General features: G+C 43.9%; 1 protein-coding gene across 2 annotated transcripts in view; it reads left to right on the top strand.

Annotated features, from left to right (window-relative positions):
- Nucleotides 1–17,175, top strand: part of LOC134932375 (uncharacterized) — a 287,377-nt gene extending 270,202 nt beyond the window's left edge. For both annotated transcript variants that reach the window (XM_063926742.1, XM_063926741.1), the window contains 3 exons: nucleotides 1,711–1,789; nucleotides 3,099–3,207; nucleotides 16,044–17,175. In XM_063926742.1, coding sequence (XP_063782812.1) covers nucleotides 1,711–1,789; nucleotides 3,099–3,207; nucleotides 16,044–16,117 — 262 coding nt within the window. In that variant the 3' untranslated portion in view covers nucleotides 16,118–17,175. The remainder of the gene's footprint in view (nucleotides 1–1,710; nucleotides 1,790–3,098; nucleotides 3,208–16,043) is intronic.
- Nucleotides 17,176–24,142: the final 6,967 nt, after the last annotated feature.

Here is a 24,142-nt window from a genome sequence, read left to right as displayed (position 1 = left end):
AGCTCTTAACTGTCATTTTTTTTCAAACACCTAACGATTGGTTGGTGCGTTAGCACTTTCCACTTATAACTTCTGTATCACTGCTTTATCACTTCTCCAGGCTTAATGCATCTGCCCCCCACTTCTTTATGGGTAACATTCTCTTTCTTGAAATTATCAAGAAAGAGAAAATAGAAGTGATTGCAGTTCTTCCAGTTTGACCACGATGTGTAATACATGCGCCATATGAACACTGGCATTGCGTGCATCTCCGAATCATGCCCTATATATCCAGCACAAGTTCTTGGGAGTACGATCTGTTGTTCATGTCTCTCATGGGATATCTAAAGATTCATGCTCCTCACAAGCAAGCAGATTCTAGATGGATAAGTAGTAGTATTTGAACTGGCATGCTAGAAAGATGGGCAAAAGGTGCCAGGTATAAGAGGCCACTTTACTTAAGCAGCGGTAACCTCTTGTGTAAAAAGAGCTCCAGTCTTGGTGACAGTTTTACAAAGCAACAGGCTAGACTACCATCTATACCTCCTATACTCATGGGGCCTAATTCAGACCTGATCGTAGCAGATGGGCAAAACCATGTGCACTGCAAGAGAGGCAGATATAACATATGCAGAGACAGTTAGATTTGAGTGGGTTATTTTGTTTCTGTGCAGGGTAAATACTGGCTGATTTATTTTTACACTACAATTTAGATTGCAGATTGAACACACCCCACCCACATCTAAAGGGCCCTACTCACTGGCCGACCCGCCGCCGAGCTGCCCGACGGCGGATACGGCCGACGAGCGACCCGGCGGCGGGGGGGGAGTGAAGTTTCTTCACTCCCCCCGTCACGCGGCTGCATTGAAGTGCAGGCAAATATGGACGAGATTGTCCATATTGGCCTGCATGCACAGCCGACGGGAGACCAGCGATGAACGAGCGCGGGGACGCGCATCGTTCATCGCTGGAGTCTCCACACTGAAAGATATGAACGAGTTCTCGTTCATTTATGAACGAGATCGTTCATATCTTTAAAAAAATCGGCCAGTGTGTAGGGCCTATAACTCTCTCTGCACATGTTATATCTGCCTCCCCTGCAATGCACATGGTTTTGCCCAACTGCTAACAAAATTGCTGCTACGATCAGGTCAGAATTACCCCCATTATCTGTTATATTATCCTCTACTGACTCAGCTGTTATAGATTTATTGGAGACTTGGGAAGAGGTGGCGCTGTTTTTATATACAAGTCATTGCTGATTCGACATAGACGGGAGTTAGTCCACAGCAGCCCTTGCAAGGGGTTATCGACAAAATGAGGATTTTGCAATTTTTCCAATTTATGGGAATGGGGGGGTGTATTTATTTTTTTAATTAAACCTAAAATTTGTCTCATGTTAATAGATTCTTGAGCATTCTTTGACCACTTTTTTTTTTTTTTTTTTTGAAAGTGGGACTGGCAGAACAGTAGTCTGACATTTTACCAAAGCAAACTGTTTTGAAAACTTGCATAAAATCTGTTTGCAGCTTTCATTTTAAACAAACCTTTTCTGCAGTTTCTGGCTCTATTTTTGCACAGGTAATCTAATGTTTTGTAAATGTGCCTAATTAGGTAGTCTTTGAGCATAAATAGGCAGTGCTTCAACTCAGTGTGGTACATGCTATTTTGGACTATATTCATTCTATGTATTTTTTTTTAAATTGTTTTTAATTTGGTTTCTTTTCTCAGTATAGAGATTGGGACCTGCATTGCGGTACAAGTGTGCATGTTACAGATCCCTATCCTGGTTCTGTTCTCTGTGTTCTATGTAAGTAACTGTTCTACATTGTCACTTGTGATGGATTCCTTGTTTCCTCTTTACTTTGGTTTTAGCTTTTGACTTGGTCAGCTGCACTTTTTTTTTTTTTTTTTGTGGTTTTTAATCTATAATTTTGCCTGTTGGTAAAGTCTGATTTATGGAAATTAGCATTTGATTTTTTTATGTTTTTATTTATTTATTTATTTATTTATTTATTTATTTATGCTTCTGCACAGCAACGTGAGCAAAGTAGCCATTTATTTGCGATCTCATTATAATATAATGGCTTTCTTTGTAGTTTGTTACATTCTTACCAGTATAAATCCCCAAATCTGTTGAAAGCAATATCTGAGAACCAATTTTAGACATCCCAACCCAAACGTAATAATCCCCATTTATAAACCCACAAAAGACTGGGTAATTGTGAAGCATGTGTTTGAGTGGACATTCCCCCACCTGCCTCCCCAAATGATATAGCACTAAGTTTTTCTCAACTGAGAGTTGAGTAAATGATAATGATATACAGTAGGTGTTCAATCGCCCAAAAACATGGAAGTAAGGCAGTTCTCACTGGAGAACCATGGCAAACTCAAAAATCTAGATCAGGCCTGTCCAACCTGCGGCCCTCCAGCTGTTGTGAAACTACACATCCCAGCATGCCCTGCCACAGTTTTAGCATTTCCTGACAGCAAAACTGTGGCAGGGCATGCTGGGAATTGTAGTGTCACAACAGCTGGAGGGCCGCAAGTTGGACAGGCCTGATCTAAATTATGAAATGCCTGAAATTATTGGTCATTACAGCGATACAAGGAGACTATTCTTTAAGGGAAAGTGCCATATACAAAGTTCTGTTATAATGAACCAAAAAAACTGAAGGGATATATACTGTAGCATTGTACATACACATAGTGCTCCAGCAAGTAAAATACAGAACATTTAAGTAGCATCGAAGCAGTAATACCAAAAATATCAGTGTTCTTTACAGTACCTTGCCTGTTACATCTTGCACAAAGTGTAGTATAGGACATACAAGAGGGGTGATGCAACACACTGGTAGACAAGTCATGAATGGTCCAAAAGATCGGAGAAGACTGCCCTGTTCATAGTGTACAATCTAACAAGTTGCATGTGATATGTGGCTTTTGTCGCAAAACACACCTTGCACATTATTGCCTGTTATAGAAGTTTAGAGCATTGATAGAAAACTTAGAGCACGCTATGGGTATGTATTTTTAAAGTTACAAGTACTACAGAATTGCTCAGTCTTGTACAAAACGGACAACTCCATTTTTGTTGATTTGCATTTTTCTACTTCTAGCCAACAGGTTTCACTTTGATTTTCAGTGACTTGCACCTCTGGGCCAGTTTGTTTAGTGTGATCTTGATGAATTACATCTTTATGGATGGAAAATGTGACTATTTTCAAGGTGAAGTTCTGCAGTCTTAAGTTTCAAGTCCTATTTTAATGTATGAACGCTTAAAAAAAACAAAACTTTTTGTTATTGTTTAAAGTGGAATTATGTATTTAGCTCCCTTTGAAAGAAAAAAAGGGGGGACACACATTATTTTGGGGTTTCGGTGTTATAAAAAAAATGTATGCCCTTCATTTAAATGTAGCACAATTGGTTAAGTCCTGTTTAGTGGATGACTTAATGCAGGGTTATGCTGCAATGTCAGAGGCACTTTCCCTGCAGACCCATTTGCCACATCAATAAATATATTCATGTCCGTTTATGGCAATTAGCCTTTCTACATGCAGTGTCTGCAGGAGGAAGCATATGTTGGCAACTTTATTCTTCCATCGCTAGGTGTATAATGAAAAGCATTCTGCATCTATCCTTACTAGTGGATGCAGCAACAGATAGAACTAGCTGCTCTAACAAATATAGCATTGTAGTACAGCCACCTATACATCTCCAAATGTATCTGTACAACCTCCAATTAATGTAACTAACTTTGTAGACACATCATTGCTACCCTTTGCCAAGGACACCACTAATGGGTTAGAAGTACAGGGTAACATAAGTAGTGCCTTTCACGTAGCATAGTGGTAGTTTGGCACAGACTAACACCTTTGTTCTAAGTACCCACTATTGTGTGGGAGTTGGAGAGTTATGGGCCCTACACACTGGCCGATTACACTGAAAGATATGAACGATCTCGTAAGGAAAAATTCTAGGCTGAAGAGCCTGGCTGAACAGGGCTGTCTTAGAAGGGTTGTTTTAAAAGGGTTAGGAAAATTTTACGATATAGACTTACCCAGGACTTAAACAGGACTAAAACAAACAAACATCCAACCAACGTTGCAACAAAACAACCACCCTTCCTTTCATCCTCAGTCAAAATCATCTGTGCATTTAAACGTGTGTATATATCTTTCAAACTATAATCCTCATGACCTCTAAGAACAGAATGCAACCAATTTTGTATATAATCAGTTATATTGTGATTTGCATGTGACTGTACATACCAGTGTTTTGTTATTTTGCTCTGTCATGCTCGGTTAACATACAGCAGAACAACACCAGTAAACAGGCACCTGAACTTTAACAAGTGAAACCTTTACACTCTAAGCCTAGATAACTGCTTTAATCTCAAACAAACCATGTACCACAAATTGATTTTCTGCATTGCACTTCATGGAGTATTCATAAAAGCAATTACATCATTCAATCTCCCAGCAACTCACTCCTCTGTACATGTTGCCCTCTCAATTATTCACTCCCCTCTTATTAACACTTCTGCTTCTTACTTGCCTATATTCATTGACAATAACATCTACAACCTCACAATAAAAAACTTTCACAAACCTCTGACACCCACATTTATCTCTCTTCTGCTTCTGATAGCTGGTGACATTTCACCAAATCCAGGACCCAATCACTTGTATCGCTCACATTCACCCGATTCACAGAAACATAGAAATCCAGCTAACCTCCTAAACATCACGTTTTCCATCACCCTCGATCACTAAAATGTGCCTTATGGAATGCATGCTGTTTGTAACAAATTAACATACATCCATAGAAGGAAGGATGTCCAGCGCTCGTATATAAGAGTATCTTAAATTGTCCTCAGGCTGCAACCTCTTTTTTGAAGTACCTCTAACTTCAATCTAGATATGGGAAATTGCAGAGTCAGGTGCGCCAGATGGACAATTTTGGCTGAAAAAATGGGGATATGATTATAATAACACTCAGGCTAGTTGATTTTAAATAACAATTATGTTTTTTATTTAAACTAAAAATTACATCTGTATATACACAAACTGAGATCTTGCACAGTTGTGTCTGGATTGTTGTTAGTAGGTAGGGGAAGGGGATTGTGATATTGGGGGATGAGGACACTTCAGGTTGGTGGCGTCCCACCTCTGTAGTGTCTATGGTTTGTTTGAAATGTTCAGAGCCTATGGTCAGTGCTGGTATGTGAGTCCGTCTGGTAGAGAATGAAAAACAAAACAAAAAGCAAAAACAAAAGATAGGGGTACCCCCGGAGGGTCGGTGCGGCAAGGGATCTTATTGGTGGCTAATCGTTAGGTAGTGAGGGCTCTGGACATACCGTCCGCCCCTGTGCTCTGACAGTTCACTGTGTCGCTTTTCTAAGCGCACAGTGACTGTCTATGCGAATGGGGAAGCGGTCACCGTCTTGGAGAGGAGAGAAGACAACTGCTTCTAGCCCTGATGGGCTGTCTGCTGTGCCTTCTCCTCTCCTACAGAGTCCCTTAAGACGGGGCTACGAAGATAAGGTAAGGGACTCTGTAGGAGAGGAGAAGGCACAGCAGACAGCCCATCAGGGCTAGAAGCAGTTGTCTTCTCTCCTCTCCAAGACGGTGACCGCTTCCCCATTCGCATAGACAGTCACTGTGCGCTTAGAAAAGCGACACAGTGAACTGTCAGAGCACAGGGGCGGACGGTATGTCCAGAGCCCTCACTACCTAACGATTAGCCACCAATAAGATCCCTTGCCGCACCGACCCTCCGGGGGTACCCCTATCTTTTGTTTTTGCTTTTTGTTTTGTTTTTCATTCTCTACCAGACGGACTCACATACCAGCACTGACCATAGGCTCTGAACATTTCAAACAAACCATAGACACTACAGAGGTGGGACGCCACCAACCTGAAGTGTCCTCATCCCCCAATATCACAATCCCCTTCCCCTACCTACTAACAACAATCCAGACACAACTGTGCAAGATCTCAGTTTGTGTATATACAGATGTAATTTTTAGTTTAAATAAAAAACATAATTGTTATTTAAAATCAACTAGCCTGAGTGTTATTATAATCATATCCCCATTTTTTCAGCCAAAATTGTCCATCTGGCGCACCTGACTCTGCAATTTCCCATAACATACATCCATGACCACTTCATATCTAACAACTTCAATCTGCTGGCTATAACAGAAACATGGCTCACACAATCAGACATGGCCTTCCCTGCAGCACTGTCACATGGTGGTCTCCACTTCACACATACCTCCATGACTGGTAACCATAATGGAGATCACGAATTATTACTTTCCCAATCTATCGCATACACTGTTCTACGACAGGTTCCATCACTCACATTTACATCATTTGAAGCACATTCCATCAGGGTTTACTCTCCTTACTCTCTGCATGTTGCAGCTATCGAACACCTGGGCATCCCAAGCAATTTCTGGAAGATTTTTCTGCCTGGCTCCCTCACTTCCTATCCTCTGACATCTCCACCATCATCATGGTTGATTTCAATATTGCTATTGATGTCCAAAATCTGCTGCACATGCCTCCAAACTACTCTCTAACCTCCTCTCTTGGTCTCTCCCAATGGACTGACTCTATTCATAAGGAGGGCCACTGCCTTAATCTAGTATTCACCAGACTATGCTCCATTTCTGAACTCACTAACACTACTTTCCCCCTCTCCGATCACAACCTTATCACCTGCATGCTCTCCTCCATTAATTCAAACTCTGTGTAGCTGAAGTTCTCCAATCCTCCTCAAACACGCAGAAATATTAACACAATTAATCTTCAAGAACTTTCTACTTCACTCCAACAACTGCTTTCACCTTTTTCTGCATTCACCTCTCCTGAGATGTCTGTTTCACACCTGAACCAGACTCTAGAAATAGCCCTTGATGAAGTGGCTCCAGCTACCCATCACACTCCACGTAGGCCTAGATGTCAACCATGGCACTCTAAATTAAGACATTTACAAAAACTCACACGTAAACTTGAACATCAGTGGCGTAAATCTCGTATTTCAAGCGACTTCCTCACATATAAGATTGTCTACCACTCTCTCTTCTAGAAATGCCCTGGACACTGCCAAACATATTTCCAAACTATCAGCTCTGCTCAAGCCTCTAACCCCAAACGACTCTTTAATACATTTAAATCACTTCTGAATCCTCCCTCACCTACCCCACCAGCCACTATCAAGGCACAAGATATTGCTTCCTACTTCAAGGAGAAGATTGAGAAGATCCGAGATGAAATGGTATGCTATGGGGGGAGGGGGGGTGGGGGGGAATAGTATCCGTCCTAAGGGGTCTGAGCCACTATCTCCGCTGACGGGACACTGAGCTCCTGAGGGGATTGATCGATCGCCGCCACAGGGGATCGCTCACCCCGGCAGCATGCCGCCACCCCCTTACAGAGCCAGAAGACTTGTGGCGAGTTAGTCACCAGCCCCCTTAGCAAGCGGGGAGCCGGTGTGAAGATGGCGGCAACAGGGTATGAAGCGCAGTACTAACTGCACTCCTGGGCTCAGCGGTACATAGTATGGCGCTGTGAGGGGCGCCCTGAGCCAGCGCCTACACCCTACACTGGTCTGCAAGCCTGTCAGGGACCGCGGATCACTGCCAGCACATACCTCAGGCCAGCATAATTCAAACGGAGAGCTGGAAGCAGCGCCATGAAAGGGGGCAGAGCTTCTCCTCAAAGCGGACCCAGAGCGTTCAGCACCATTTTCCCTGCCTGCAGAGACGCTGAAAGGGAGAGTTGTCCGTCCTCATCAACTCCAGCTATCTTGTAGAAGGAAGGGGGGGAGACTATGTACAGACTGTGTAACCTATTACAGCGTAGTGGCTGTTCTCTATCCAAGAAGCGCTGTTTGGTGGTTGGCTCCAATCTGTGTCTCTCTTGGCATTCTTGGGGGGGAAACTCCCGTCTGCCTTTCCGTGTGTGTGTGTGTGTGTGTGTGTGTGTGTGTGTGTGTGTGTGTGTGTGTGTAGTGCTTGTGGTCTCCATTAAGCTATGTCCGGGTACTCTCTGTGTCATATGCTGCAGAGGATATGTCCTCTCAGGATGATCCCATTCCATGTAATCAGGATTGCACTGTTAGCACAGGTCCCAGCAAGGGAGCCTGAGTTGGTTAGCCTCTCTTAAAAGCATGATTTCTCAGTTTTCTACTAGAGTTGCACAAAATGAGTCTGCAACTCCGGTTTTACTGAATTCTATGGCTGTTTGGTCCGGTTCTATTACCTCAGGGCCCCCTGACGTACTCTCCCAAAAACGTGTTCTTGCCCTAATTATGTAGGATGACACGGATACCGATTCTGACACTGCAGACGGTGATGGGAATGTACTTCGGGGAGCGGTATCTCTTGCAAAAGGGGTGCAGTTGATGATAGAGGCCATTAGAGATGTGTTGAATATTACTGACATAACACCTGAGCAGGTTGAGGAGGCTTACTTCACAGGCAATAAGAAAGCCTCACTAACCTTCCCTGCTTTTAAAGAATTAAATGCTATTTTTGAGAGATTCTGGGAAAACTCTGAGAAAACATGTCAGATCCCTAGAAGGGTTCTGGTTGCTTTCCCTTTCCCTGAGGAGGATAGGAAAAAATGGGAAAAACCATCCATAGTTGACGCATCTGTATCCAGACTCTCAAAAAAGGTGGTTTTACCTGTCCTAGGATCTACCGCGTTAAAAGAACCGGCTGATAGCAAAATTGACGCTACGCTCAAATCCATATACACGGGGTGATACTACATCCTACTATTGCCTGTTCATGGATTTCCAAGGCTATAGTAAAGTGGTCAGGCACATTACTTGAAGATTTGGATACAATGGATAAAAGTGATGTTGAATTATTTTTACGTAACATTCAGGATTCTGCAGGATTTATGGTGGAATCCATGAAAGACCTGGGTTCTATGGCTGCAGGGATATCTTCCAGGTCTGTCTCAGCTTGCAAAGGACTTTGGCTGCGCCTGTGGTCTGCCGTAGCGGAATCCAGGAGAGGTGTGGAGACCCTACCCTACACAGGTCAGGCTCTCTTTGGGGAAGCGTTGGATGCGTGGATTTCCACAGCTACCGCGGGTAAGTCACCTTTTCTTCCCTCAGCTGCACCGGCTATGAAGAAACCTTTTACTTCTCCTGCATCACAGTCCTTTCGGGCTACTAAAGCAAGAAAGGCCAAGCAGTCTAACACCTTTAGGGGATGTCGGCCGAAATCCAAGAAACCTGCTGCCACGGGTTCCCAGGAACAGAAGCCTGCTTCAGGTACGCCTAAGTCCTCAGCATGACGGTGGGCCGCGCGGCCTGGAGGTAGGGCCGGTAGGGGCGAGACTCGGCATTGCAGCCACGTCTGGGTGTCATCCGGCCTGGATCCCTGGGTACAGGATATTGTGTCCCAGGGGTACAGGTTGGAGTTTCAAGATCTCCCACCTCACCGATTCTTCAAATCAGGCTTGCCAGCTCTGCTGGCAGACAATGCTGTCTTACAGAAAGCCATCCAAAAGTTGGTGGAGTCGCAGGTCATTGTACCAGTTCCACCCCATTTGCAAAACAAGGGTTACTATTCAAACCTTTTCATGGTACCGAAACCGGATGGTTCGGTCAGGCCCATTTTGAACTTGAACTCCCTCAGAAAGGGGTTTCGCGATTTTAAGTTCAAAATGGAGTCTCTGAGGGCGGTGATATCAGGTCTGGAGGAGTGTGAATTCCTGGTATCCCTGGATATCAAGGATGTGTACATCCACATTCCGATTTTGGCCGCCGCATTAAGCTTTTCTCCAATTCGCACTGTTGGACAGTCATTTTCCGTTCCAGGCCTTGCCATTCGGCCTTTCCACATCACCGAGGGTGTTCACCAAGGTGATGGCATAGATGATGGTTCTCCTCCGAAGACAAGGGGTGAATATAATCCCGTATCTGGACGATCTGCTGATAAAGGCATCGTCGAAGGAGAAGCTGTTACAGTCCATTGTTCTCACAACTCATCTCCTCAGGGGACACAGTTGGATCCTGTATCTTCCGAAATCCCATTTGGAACCGACCAGGAGGTTGTCCTTTCTGGGGATGATCCTCGACATGGAAGTGCAGAGGGTATTTCCTCCAGAAGAGAAAGCGTTGGGAAGATGGTGGCCTATTACGAGGCTCTGCAGTACGGGAGGTTTCATGCTCTGCCCTTCCAACTGGATCTCCTGGACAAGTGGTCGGGATCTCATCTACACATGCACCAGAGGATACATCTGTCGCCAAAGGCCAGGATTTCACTCCTCTGGTGGCTTCAATTACCTCACCTTCTGGAGGGCCGCAGGTTCGGGATTCAGGACTGGATCCTTCTAACCATGGATGCAAGTCTCCGGGGCTGGGGCGCAGTCACTCAAGAGGAAACCTTCCAAGGAAGGTGGTCAAGTCTGTAAGCCGGCCTGCCGATAAACATTCTGGAACGAAGAGCCGTCTACAACGGTCTTCTCCAAGCGGCCCATCTTCTGATAAAACGGGCCATTCAAGTGCAGTCGCACTTCGGAACGAAGAGCAGAGCTGCAATGTCAGAGGTATCAAGAATCATCCTCTGGGCAGAAAAACATGCGATGGCACGGTCAGCAATCTTCATTCTGGGATTAGACAACTGGGAAGCAGACTTCCTCAGCAGACACAATCTCCATCCAGGGGAGTGGGGTCTCCATCTGGAGGTGTTCAGGGAGGTAACAGATCTTTTGGGGTGTACCTCAAATAGACATGATGGCCTCTCCTCTCAACACGAAGCTTCAGCGATATTGTTCCAGATCAAAGGACCCGCAAGCTGTGGCGGTGTACGTGTTTTCCTCCACTTCCTCTCATTCCAAGAGTTCTAAAGCTCATAAGGAGAACAAGGGTTCAAGCGGTCGTTATTGCTCCAGACTGGCCAAGAAGGACTTGGTACGCGGATCTTCTGGATCTACTGCTAGAAGAGCTGAGGCCTCTTCCTCTTTGGGAGGACCTGCTGCAGCAGGGGCAGTTCACCTATCAAGACATACCGCGACTACGTTTGACGGCATGGAAGTTGAACGCCAAATAGTAGCTCGCAAGGGCATTCCGAACAAGGCTAGGCTAGGAAAGGAGTAACGTCTAAACATTACCATCATATTTGGAAAAAATATGTATCTTGGTGTGAATCCAAGACGTTTACTATGGTGGCGTTTCAACTAGGACGGTTTCTCCTCTTCCTGCAAGTAGGTGTAGAGTGTAGATATGGGCCTGAGGTTGGGATCCGTGAAGGTCCAGATTATGGCCTTATCCATTTTCTTCCAGAAACAATTGGTTGTCCTCCCTGAGGTTCAGTATTTTTTTAATAGAGTTCTGCACATCCAACCTCCCTTTGTAACGCTTAAGGCTCCCTGGGATCTTAACTTGGTGTTGCGGTTCCTCCAGTCGGACTGGTTTAAGCCTCTACAGGAGGTTGAGGTCAAGTTTCTCACGTAGAAGGATGTCACTTTGCTGGCCTTAGCTTCTGCTAGACGTGTGTCGGAGTTGGGGGCTATGTCCTGTAAAAGCCCCTACTTGATCTTCCATGAAGATAGAGCTGAGCTCCGGACACGTCAGCAGTTCCTTCCAAAGATTGTGTCGGCATTTCATATCAACCAACCTACTGTGGTGCCAGTTGCGACTGACTCCTCAATTTCATCAAAGTCCTTGGATGTTGTAAGGCCCTAAAAATGTGAAGAGGACTGCTCGTCACAGAAAATCGGACACACTCTCTATTTGTCCTGTATGATCCCAAAAAAATGGGTGTCCTGCTTCTAAGCTGACGATCACTCGCTGGATCAGGTTCACTATCCAGCATGCGTATTCTACGGCAGGCTTGCCGTGTTCTACGTCTGTTAAGGCCCACTCTACTTGTAAGGTGGGTTCTTCCTGGGCGGCTGCCCGGGGTGTCTCAGCTTTACAACTCTGAAGAGCGGCTACTTGGTCTGGGTCGAACACGTTTGCAAAGTTCTATAAGTTCGATGCTTTGGCCTCTGAGGACCTAAAGTTTGTTCAATTGGTTCTGCAGGAGCCTCTGCGCTCTCCCTCCTGTTGTGGGAACTTTGGTACATCCCCATGGTACTAATGTGGACCCCAGCATCCTCTAGGACGTAAGAGAAAATAGGATTTTAATTACCTACCGGTAAATCCTTTTCTCATAGTCCGTAGAGGATGCTGGGCAGCACTTCGTTTTCCTGCAGTGGTTATCTGGTTCAGTACAACTTTGTTTTTAGTTGAGTACTGCCTTGTTACTTGGTAAGTAATGTTTCAGTGGTTGTTGAGTTTCAAGCTAGTTAGCTTGGTTTGCCTTGTATGTGTGAGCTGGTATGAATCTCTCCACTATCTGTGTACAATCCTTCTCTTGAAGATGTCCGTCTCCTCTGGCACAGTTTCTAGACTGAGTCTGGCAGGAGGGGCATAGAGGGAGGAGCCAGCCCACACTCTCAAACTCTAAAAGTGCCAAAAGCTCTTAGTGGACCCACCTATACTTCATGGTACTAATGTGGACCCCAACATCCTCTACGGACTACGAGAAAAAGATTTACCGGTAGGTAATTAAAATCCTATTTTATCCTTCACTGTTCAAGCATGCAGTGATTACTCCCATTTTGAAAAAACAAAATTCTGACCCTAATGCGCTCTCAAACTACTGCCCTATCTCTCAGCTCCCTTGTCCCTCTAAGCTACTTGCCTACACTCGACTCACACTCTTAACTCACACAACTTATTGGACCCACTTCAGTCAGGCTTCCGTTCCAAACACTCCACAGAGACAGCACTGACTAAAGTGGTTAATGATTTGGTCACTACGAAGTCTAAAGGCCATTACTCACTACTTTATTCTTCTAGATCTATCTGCTGCCTTTGACACTGTTGACCACTCTCTTCTCATACAAACACTACAATCCCTAGGTCTTAAAGACACAGCCCTTTCTTGGTTCCTATCCTACCTATGTAATTGCTCCTTCAGTGTTCGCTTCTCTGAATCTACCTCCTCTTCGCTACCTCTTTCAGTACCGCAAGGCTCAGTCTTAGGTCCTCTGCTTTTCTCAATCTATACCTCAACTCTTGGTGAACTAATCAGCTCTTTTGGCTTTCAGTATCATCTGTACGCAGATACTCAAATCTATCTATCCTCCCCTGATTTGTATCTATCTGTACTGGGCCGTGTCACTGAATGCCTTTCTGCAATTTCATCTTGGATGACACCTCGCCACCTCAAACTTAATATTTCAAAAACAGAGTTCATTTTGTTTCCACCGGCCAATAGTAGGTACCAACCTGATATCTCTATCACTGTTGAAAACTCGACAATCTACCCTACCCCACAAACTCGCTGCCTAGGTGTCATCCTGGGATCCGGTCTGAAGATCGACAGTGTCTAGGTCGACAATGTTTAGGTCGACCACTATAGGTCGACAGTCACTAGGTCGACATGGATAGAAGGTCGACATGTGCTAGGTCGACAGGTCTAAAGGTCGACATGAGTTTTATCACATTTTTTTTTGGGGGGGGGGGGGGGGGGGTTCATACTTAACGATCCACGTGGACTACGATTGGAACGGTAAAGTGTGCCGAGCGAAGCGGTAGCGGAGCGAAGGCACCATGCCCGAAGCATGGCGAGCAAACGCGGTGCACTAATTTGGGATCCCGGTCACTTTACGAAGAAAACGACACCAAAAATAAAATAAAATCCTAATGTCGACCTTTAGACCTGTCGACCTAGCACATGTCGACCTAGAAACCCTGTCGACCTTCCATCCATGTCGACCTAGTGACTGTCGACCTATAGTGGTCGACCTAAACATTGTCGACCTAGATACTGTCGATAAAACGAACCACACCCATCATCCTTGACTCTGATTCTGTCCTTTGTTCCCCACATTCTATCTGTCTCAAAATCATGTTACATGCATCTAAAAACCATATCCAAAATCCGACCATACCTTACGCAAGACACTGCTAAAACTGTAATCCATGCTCTCATTATCTCCTGCATTGATTATTGCAATAGTCTCCTAACTGGTCTTCCCAAAACGAGACTCTCACCACTGCAATCCATTCTGAATGCAGCTGCGAGGCTAATCTTCCTTGCTAGACGTTCATTGTCTGCAGATCCACTCTGTCCCTCCATTTGTTACCTGTATTCTACCGTATTCAAATTAAAGTACTTTTACTCACACACAAGGCCATTAACCAAACTACACCAACATACATCACTTCGCTTATCTCAAAATATCTCCCAACCCGACCTCTTCGCTCTTCACAAGATCTGCGTCTCTCATCCACACTCATTACTCGCTCCCACTCACGATTGCAGGACTTTCTTCGGGCTACACCCACTCTGTGGAATTCCCTACCACGCACATTAAGACTCTCCTCTAGTCTCCAAACCTTCAAGCGTTCCCTGAAAACTCACCTCTTCGGGCAAGCATATCAAATTCCAGAACCGCCCACATAACTTTCATAAACTTTCCTATAAAATTGCATCCACTCTGCACAGCCCACACACATCCTCACATGTCTTCTCATTCTTCACTCTTTCCCTTCCTCCTGACCCCGGTTCATCATTGTTGTGTGACCATATCATACAGCCCACCAAGAACCTTTGCAATCTGGTGGACAGCTATACAATAGATAACACCTATCCTTGTGTATCAATGCCTATTTCCCTATAGATTGTAAGCTTGCGAACAGGGCCTTACTACCTCTGACTGTTATTACCCAGTTTTGTTATCTGATTGTTGTTTCCAATTGTAAAGCGCAACAGAATTTGCTGTGCTATATAAGAAACTGTAAATAAATAATGAACGAGATCGTTCATATCTATCAGTGTGTATGCACCAACGATGCGCGGCCCTGCGCTCGTTCATCATTGGTGCCAGCTTGTTTAAACATGCAAGCCAATATGGACAATCTCGTCCATATAAGCATGCAGGGCTATGGGGCCGGGTGATGGGGGAGAGTGAAGAAACTTCACCCCCTTATCACCCCGCCCCCAGCCGCCGGGTCGGCCGTTGGGCACATCGGCAAGTGTGTAGGACCTTTAAGGCTACTGACCTGTGAATGCAGGCATATTGTAGACAAGTTATCTGGTAAAGTGGCTTAAGATTTACCACTTATGTCATACATAGACTTGGACCACACAGCATTTTCGCTGGACCTGTTTCGCAGGACCCACTCAACAGGAAGGAGCCTGCACATGGTATACTATGGGGCCGTCTACACATATGTGGCGGTGCCGCACCTGCTGGATCCAACCGCAGCATGACCAGATTTCAAGTAGAACACACACATGTGAACGTATGTGTTCACACAGTGCGGCTGTGCCGCACTGTGTTCTGCTTGAAATTCCGTCATGGCACTCGGCAGATCCAGTTCTGCGTCATCTAGCGAAAAGGCTATGTGTAAATCCAAAAAGGCTCCTTCCTGTTGAACGGGTCTGGCGAAAACGCTATGTTTGGTCTAAGCCTTATGTCCAAAATTATCAAGCTTTGGGGAGTGATAGATGCACACTAATAAAGTACCAACCAATCCGCTTCTAACTGTCATTTTTCAAACACAGCCTGTCACATGGCATTTAGGAGCTGGTTGTCTGGTACTTTATCACCGTGCAATTTATCACTCTCCAAGGCTTGATAAATCTGGGCCTTTGTTTTATACTAAAGTATATGCTATTTAATTGTACAGTAGCTCAGATGAAGTTTTGCCTTGCTACAGTTGCCCTGTCAGCCTATAATTGAAAAAGGATATCTGTGCATATTCTAGTCAGTGAGCTAGAGGCTAGTCTTCACTTATGTTCTACACATTCCTGTTACGATTTATGCAAATCGCACACAGAAATATTAAAGTAAAAATGTTATGTGTACTTGTCCGTGCTGGTTAGCTTTAATATGTTGAATAATTGTTTTAATATGTTAGTTAAAATCTTTTTGGTTTTCAAGCATGCACCATATACTGGGAATAATTTCACAGTAACAAACTCTCCAAGTTGCTGCATTAAAAACATTTTAACCTTGTTAACTTTCTCTGTTCAGGAACTGCTCTGGTCATGGTTTACTTCATACTTCTTGCCATGTATTTCTTTGCACCTTCTCCTGTTGGCTGTTGATGGGGATATCCTGAATCAAACGTCTGAACTCTAGTTGAGAAAAAGCTATTACAATCTTTAGCAGACTGGAACTGCCAGTCAATCTGTTTCATCAATGAAGCAATCCATCTTGTGCAGCTGACCAGCCCATTTTGCTGTTTGGGGTTAACCATATGAGCATTTTTACAAGTAAATATCCATTTCGCAAGATTATTGTTCTGAAATCTCTAATGTAGGTCTGTAAATGGGTTTCCTGTGATAACGGATTAGATGCAGTGCTGCCCTTTCTACTATTCTAATTCTAATCTTGCTGAAGACTTCATAACCCTCCATATGCAGCAATAGCGTATAATTAACTTGTGCTAATCACTGAAGAGGAACACGGTTAGCTTCAATTGTCAGATTTGTGGTTATGTTACAGGACCTAGAAACTCCGTTATGACGGTGCCCTTCTCATGAATTGTGATATAGCAGTTATACATCAATCTTAGCTGGGATAAGCATAAGTTATTGGACCAACACTGTGGCTGACCTTTACTGAAAATTTGTGTCTTGGAAGACAACCATTGGGATTTCACTAGTTTACTCACTACCCTACACCTTTTGTTATTTGTGGGGGTGCACAGGATTAACACGATTCTGCTAAAGGCATCTCAACTGCTTTCTTTACAGCAATGCAGTATGGGTTGTGATGCGCTGGTGAAGAACACCTAAGGAGGCAGTCATACTGACATGTATTATAAAAATATGTACTTAACAGAAGATGTACTCCGTTTATTTTAAGACGGTCACATTAAATGTACCTGAAAATTTTTGACTGGTTTTAAATCTAAATTTCTCCAGGTATGTTTAGTTTGAGTGCAAGGTTTGGGGTGGGGGTGGGAAGGGCGGGAAATGTTTGAAGTACGCTTTCTTTCCAGTTAAATGCACAAACATCAAGTGTTAAGTATGTTATCCTGCATTTTAAGGTATTTATCCTGGTAAGATTAATTTTGTATATTTATAATAGTATCATGTCATCTAGAGATGTACTGTAAATAGATGTAATTTGTTACAATGATTAAAGCACTCTTTTTTTTGGAGGTTATTGATTGTCTTTTGTGCTGTTTTTAAGGTCCTTGTGAATAATCGAGAATGAGTTAAGATGATTGGCCTTTACAGTGATTGGCCCTAATAAGCATCCTGTAATATTGCTTTTTGGAATATTGGCCAGCAAATGAAGACTTTTTTTTTTTTTTTTTTTGCAATTATAGAAACATAGAATTTGATGGCAGATAAGAATCACTTGGCCCATCTGGTCTACCCTAAACACATGTACACATGATCACAAAAGCGATCATTTTCACTTCTTCAGGAGTTAAAGCTGTTCTGCAGTCTGCTGACTTAATATGTGCAGTGGCCATTGCCAGGGAGGGTTCCAGAACCCTTTCACGGTAATGTTGGCAAACTATAGCCAATAGGATACAGCAGCCAATGGCATCTTCAGATAGCATTGGCTTCTGGGACCAAACTCCATATTGCTTCTCATTTTGGAGCTTGGTAAATCTGACTGCTTCGCAGACCTAATTGAAACCTATGGGAGCTGCATCTGTTAGAAATGGAGGGAGTACACAATATTTGGAGATCCATTTCAGTCCCTCCTTTATACAATCGGGGGATCCTTAATATTTGTGGGTACCTCTGAAAATAGGTGTTTCAGAAAACTAGCTTCAACTGACATTGCTGCCTTCTGTAACTACTTCTTCAATCACACTTTCTCCATCTGACTTTCCTTCTGCAGTGTCATGCTGAGGAAAAAAGAAACCTACTTTTATACAAAATGACTTAACTAAGAGAGAATGATATGGTGGAAGAGGAAGAAAAAAAATGTAAATACAAGTCTGTAAAGGTGTTTTGGAAAAAGTACCAGGTAGTTTGGTCTGGTTCATGGTAACTCATATCTTACAATTGACTATATTACTTCAAGGCCAGAGTGCACCTTGGAAATATGAGAATACCAGTAGTATGGAAAGATACAGATGTCATTGAAAGTAAACAACAACTTTCCATCAGCTGTGTAGTGAAGGTTAAAGCCTAAACGCCAAAGTTTACATTTATGTATATGACCTATGGAGGTAATGTACATTGTTTAACATTAAATGAAATACTGCTCGGTATAAAAGAAGATTTTCAAATGTCTATATGACAGTGCCTTATGGAATCTTATGCAGGTCAAACAGCTGATTTTACAGGTAGTTACTGTGATATCACTAGAAATGCCAGCGTATGAATCAACCAATGCACACAGTATTTCTGTAAAAGCAAGTCTCATGTCTGTTAAGAAAGGTCTTCCCAACATGACAGGCTGTGGCTGAGAGAAAACACAAGATTTGTGTGGTTGCTAAGCAGTTGGGTGTCTACAGTATTTTTCCTTCATCTTGCAGAAGATTATACAGTTTGAGGAGTTTTTCCACCACTGATGGCTCCAGCGAGATTAGGATGAGTTTCCATTTGTTGGTTCTGTCATTAGAATTGGGAGACTCTAATGTGGAATCAGTTTGGTTATCTGAAGTAGAGCCCGAGCCATCACTACATATTCTTGGGGATGTAAATATAAAAATATTAATCCTTCTATTTCTCTGGCTGGGTCCACAGGTTATCCACAGGATAACATTGGGATATGCCGGAGCGACAGCGGAAATGGCACCAAACGGTCACGAGCTTTCTGGCCTCCGAGGATGCATCAGGGCTTCTCCTTATAATCCCGCCCACTGACTCAGTCAAATCAGTTTTTTGTTTGGTGCGGCAGGAGCCGGACCATGGTACACAGGGCTGCGATTAAATAGCAGCCTGAAGCTTTTATTTTATTTTTATAGTCTTACTATGTTTTTTTTTTTTTCTCTTGAGTGACTTTTCTTAACAGCGTCTTAAACGCATACTCGAAAAAGTCGCTCCAACAACTCTCCACCGGGTCGCAACAGTGCTTACCTTCGCGGTATAGTGCTGTCTCGACGGGCGTCTGTGTTGGATGATTCTTGCAGGTCCAGCAGACGTAACCAGGCTGTGGCCGGAGCATGGGGAGAAGGTAAGTCAATGGATTTCCTCTAAGTAGGGGTTCCGGACACAGCTACACTGTATTGGAGTAGACTACAGTGTGTTGATGCGCCGCCACTCTTAAATGCAACAGCGCTATGCTGTAGGGATCATAGGTGCCAGGACTAGGTGAAGCCGCGATCCTTAGAGTTTAAGTCAACGGGGGGGAGTTAGACGCTCTCCTGGCCGCCCCTACCCTAAGTTCATGACCAGTTTCCGTGCGTCTCCGGACTAATGACCTCACTTCCGGCTCAGACGCTACCACGAGGGTACTTGGTCGCAGCTAAGACGCTGCGATGGTGTATGCTAGACTTCCCGCCTAGACCCGGTCGCAGACAGGAGCATCTGCATACACTTATCGTTCAATGAGCGTCTGTGTCCATTAAAGAGCGTCTGTGTCTCTCCTCAGTCATGAAGAGCGGCAGTGTACACTAGTAGCGTCTGAATCCACTCAGCGTCTTGCGAGCGTATTGATGGATATGGAAGTGTGGTTAGTCTCCCTGTATCCCACTCTATGGAGAAATGGGTTATACAGTACTAAAAAATTCTCTCTTGTTAGTATGAATTGCTAATTTTTGGTACATATTGCATATGATGCCTGTATATTACGGTTGTTTTCTGCATGATATGTCTGAAAAACTGGTTAAAAACAGAGATACAATTTTCCCACTTACTTGTAAGTTATTATGGTGGTGATTGTATTCTCATATGACAATGTCTAATATTTTAACATGTGACTGACTGCTAGTATGTGTGCTGACTTTTATATGTTGTCAGTTCTGTTCTGAACCTCAATTCAGGTGCACGGTTGTGGTCAGATTAAACCACTTCTATATATTTATATATAGGTGATTTTCAGTCACAAATTGTGTACTCATTAAAAACAGATTACTACCATGTCTGTGAGCAGCAAAAGTAACTAGGAGAATTTATCAGGCACTCCTACATCCTTAACATGTTTATCTTGTAAAACAGGGTTAGTTGGAATAGGCCAGTTCGTCACTTATGAGGGGTTATGTGCAAACTGTTTTGCTTTTTCAGCAAAGTAAAAAGCAGGAATTGGTTCAACAACCAATAGAGCCAACATGGAGTATGTTTGCGCAGACTTTGGTCTTCAGTAGCAGACAGATTAACTCCTGCAGCTCCACCCCAGGGAATAGGTTACACTATTAACCCATACATGTAGCTCCCCCCTATGGTTTGGTTCCAGTAGCCTCTACAAGTAATCAGGCTATTAACCAGGGTACAGGTAAGACTAAAATAGATATGTCGATGTTGCAGACTACACAAGATGATACAACAGATGATGATACAGTATTTCTCTGGCTGGGTCCACAGGTTATCCACAGGATAACATTGGGATATGCCGGAGCGACAGCGGAAATGGCACCAAACAGTCACAAGCTTTCTGGCCTCCCAGGATGCATCAGCGCTTCACCATATAATCCCGCCCACTGACTCGGTCAAATCAGTTTTTTGTTTGGTGCGGCAGGAGCCGGACCATGGTCACTGGGCTGCTGTTAATAGCAGCCTGAAGCTTTTATTATTTTATTTTTATAGTCTTACTATGTTTTTTTTCTTCTTTCTTGAGTGACTTTTCTTAACAGCGTCTTAAACGCATATTAGAAAGAGTCGCTCCAACAACTCTCCACCGGGTCGCAACAACGCTTACCTTCGCGGTATAGTGCTGTCTCGACGGGCGTCTGTGTCGGATGATTCTAGCAGGTCCAGCAGACGTAACCAGGCTGTGGCCGGAGCATGGGGAGAAGGTAAGTCAATGGATCTCCTCTTACTAGGGGTTCCGGACACAGCTACACTGTATTGGTGGAGTCTACAAACAGTGTGTTGATGCGCCGACCACTCTTAGGTGCGACAGCGCTATGCTTTAGGGATCATAGGCGCCAGAACTAGGTTGAGGCCGTGATCCTTAGAGTTTAAGTCAACGGGGAATTAGACGCTCTCCTGGCCGCCCCTTCCCCAAGTTCATGACCAGTTTCCGTGCGTCTCCCGTCCATGAACTAAATGACCTCACTTCCGTCTTAGACGCTACCACGAGGATACTCGGTCGCAGCTTAGACGCTGCGGTTGTGTACAATAGAGATTGCCGGACCGAGTTGCAGGCCTTAGCGTCTGCATACACGTGGCATTCACTAAGCGTCTGTGTCCGTTAGTGAGCGTCCGTGTCTCATCAGTTATCAGAACGGCAGTGTACACCAGTAGCGTCTGAATCCACTCAGCGTCTTGCAAGCGTATTTGATGGATATGGAAGTGTGGCGAGTCTCCCTGTATCCCACTCTATGGAGAAATGGGTTATACAGTACTAAAAATTCTCTCTACTTGAATTCTCTCTAATTTAGAATTGTAAATTTTTGGTACATATTGCATATGAGACCTGTATATTACTGTTGTTTTCTGCATAATATGTCTGAAAAACTGGTTAAAAACAGAAATACAATTTTCCTACTTACTTGTAAGTTATTATGATGGTGATTGTATTCTCATATGACAATGTTTAATGTTTTAACATGTGACTGACTGCTAGTATGTGTGCTGACTTTTATATGTTGTCCGTTCTGTTCTGAACCTCAATTCAGGTGCACGGTTGTGGTCAGATTGATCTCACTTCTATATATTTATATATAGGAGATTTTCAGTCACAAATTGTGTAGTCATAAACAGAATATTACCAAGTTTGTGCGCGTCAAAAGTGACAAGGAGAATTTATCAGGCACTCCTACATCCTTAACATGTTTATCTTTAAAACAGGGTTAATTGGTATAGGCCAGTTGGTCACTTATGAGGGGTTATGTGTGAACTGTTTTTTGCTTTTCAGCAAAGTAAAAAAAAGGAATTGGTTCAACAACCAGCAGAGCCACCATGGAGTATTTTCGCACAGACTTTGTCTTCAATAACGGACAGATTAACTCCGGCAGTGCCATCCCAGGGAATAGGTTACACTATTAACCCATACATGCAGCTCCCTTCCTATGGTTTGGTTCCAGTAGCTTCTACAAGTAACCAAGGTACAGGTAAGACTAAGACAGATACGTCTATGTTGCAGACTACACAAGATGATACAACAGATGATGATACAGTATATTCAAATACTCTGTATGATGATCAATCGCAGAGTTTCAGCTCAGAGGATGTAGCTGAACTTATTGATGCAATGAAGGCTATTCTCTCTTTGGAGGAAACAGCCAAAACAGTGTCAAAATCTAAAGCACCTGTGTTTAAACGAACAAAAACCGTTAAGACTGAATTCCCAGCGTCAGAGGATCTGACGGAAATGATGGAAGCATCTTGGGCGACGCCCAGTAAAAAATATAATATTCAGAAAAAATGGGATTCTTCTTATCCATTTCCTGCTGCGGATTGTTCAAAAAGAGAAGTTCCTCCAAAAGTAGATGCACATGTACTGCAACTGGTGCATAAATCTGCTTTACCACTGTCATCTGCCTCACTAAATGAGGTCACAGACAGAAGGGTAGATAGCTTCTTGAAAAATATATTTTCTCTCTCAGGAGCAGTGGTAAGACCTGCTATGGCTTCAGCCTGGATGGCAAGGGCAATGGTAGAATGGATGGAGGAACTAGAGAATGGCCTCTCCTCTCTTAATAGGGAGCAGGAGTATCATTTAGGCCGTTTAAGACAATCTGCCCAATATTTGGAAGAAGCAGCAATTGATATGGGTACGATTGCTTCTAAAGCATCAGCCTTGACAGTAGCCGCTCGTAGAGCAGTTTGGCTATGCACTTGGAAAGCAGATGCTGAATCCAAGAAAGAATTGGAAGCATTGCCTTTTCATTGGTAATATATTGTTTGGGAAACAATTGTCAGATATTCTAGAATCGGAAGCTGAATCCAAAAAGATCAGATTTCTGGCTAGTTATAACCCTAAGACTAGGGGTTCAAAAATGTGGCCATTTCGATGGCAAAGCGAAAGCTAAAGAGGAGTCTAAGCAACCCCAGTTGAATAAATCAGCCAGGGGTAGAAAGCAATGGGCTAGTAGAAAGCCAGCTTCCAAGCCTGAACAGAAACCATCAGCCTGAAGTGATGGGCCTCCGCCTGGAGGATTCCAGGGTTGTGGGGCTGACTCCTTCATTTTGCACACATCAGTCACAACAGTCGACGACACGTGGTTGGGTGCAGAAGGTGGTATCTCGCGGGTATGGGTTCCCATACAGGAAGCAGCCTCCTCAAAGGTTTTTTTGCACCAGCCTGTCTCGTATAGAGTGGAAGGCCAATGCCCTGCAAGGAGCAGTTCAGAAATTGCTTCAGTCGGGTGTAATTGTCCCGGTACCCCCATCACAAAGGGGACAGGGTTTTTACTCCAATCTATTTTTGATTCAGAAACCAAATGGGTCATTCCGACCAATTCTCAATCTCAAAATGTTAAACAAATACATTTGGATTCCAAGGTTCCACATGGAGACATTACGCTCCATAGTGTTGGCTATGGAACCAGTAGATTACATGGTATCTCTGGATATGCAGGATGCTTACCTACATGTGCCCATAGCAAGGTCTCATCAGTGTTACCTCAGGTTTGCCATCCTCCAGCAACATTTTCAGTTCCAAGCCTTGCCCTTCGGGGTAGCAACAGCACCCAGGGTGTTTACCAAAATGTTGGTGGTGATGGCAGCTTATCTCCGCAAGCAGGGGATAAGAATATTTCCATACCTCGACAACCTGTTAATCCTAGCACATTCGCAGGAGTTACTTTTGAGCCATCTTCAACAGACAGTAGTTTGTCTACAGAGACACGGGTGGCTCATAAACTGGGAAAAGTCATCTCTGAATCCGTCACAGTGGATGGTTCATCTCTGGGCCATATTGGATTCAGGTCTACAGAGCGTTTTCTTACCAGAGAAAAAGATAGTCAAGGTGCAGGTCATGACTCAGGAGGCGTTGCACACTCAGACAATGTCAGTCCATGCGGCAATGCGACTGTTGGGTCTGATGGTGTCAAC

Source organism: Pseudophryne corroboree, chromosome 6 (assembly GCF_028390025.1).
Source record: "Pseudophryne corroboree isolate aPseCor3 chromosome 6, aPseCor3.hap2, whole genome shotgun sequence".
NCBI classification, from domain to species: Eukaryota; Metazoa; Chordata; class Amphibia; order Anura; family Myobatrachidae; genus Pseudophryne; species Pseudophryne corroboree.
This window is presented reverse-complemented; position numbering and strand designations above follow the sequence as displayed.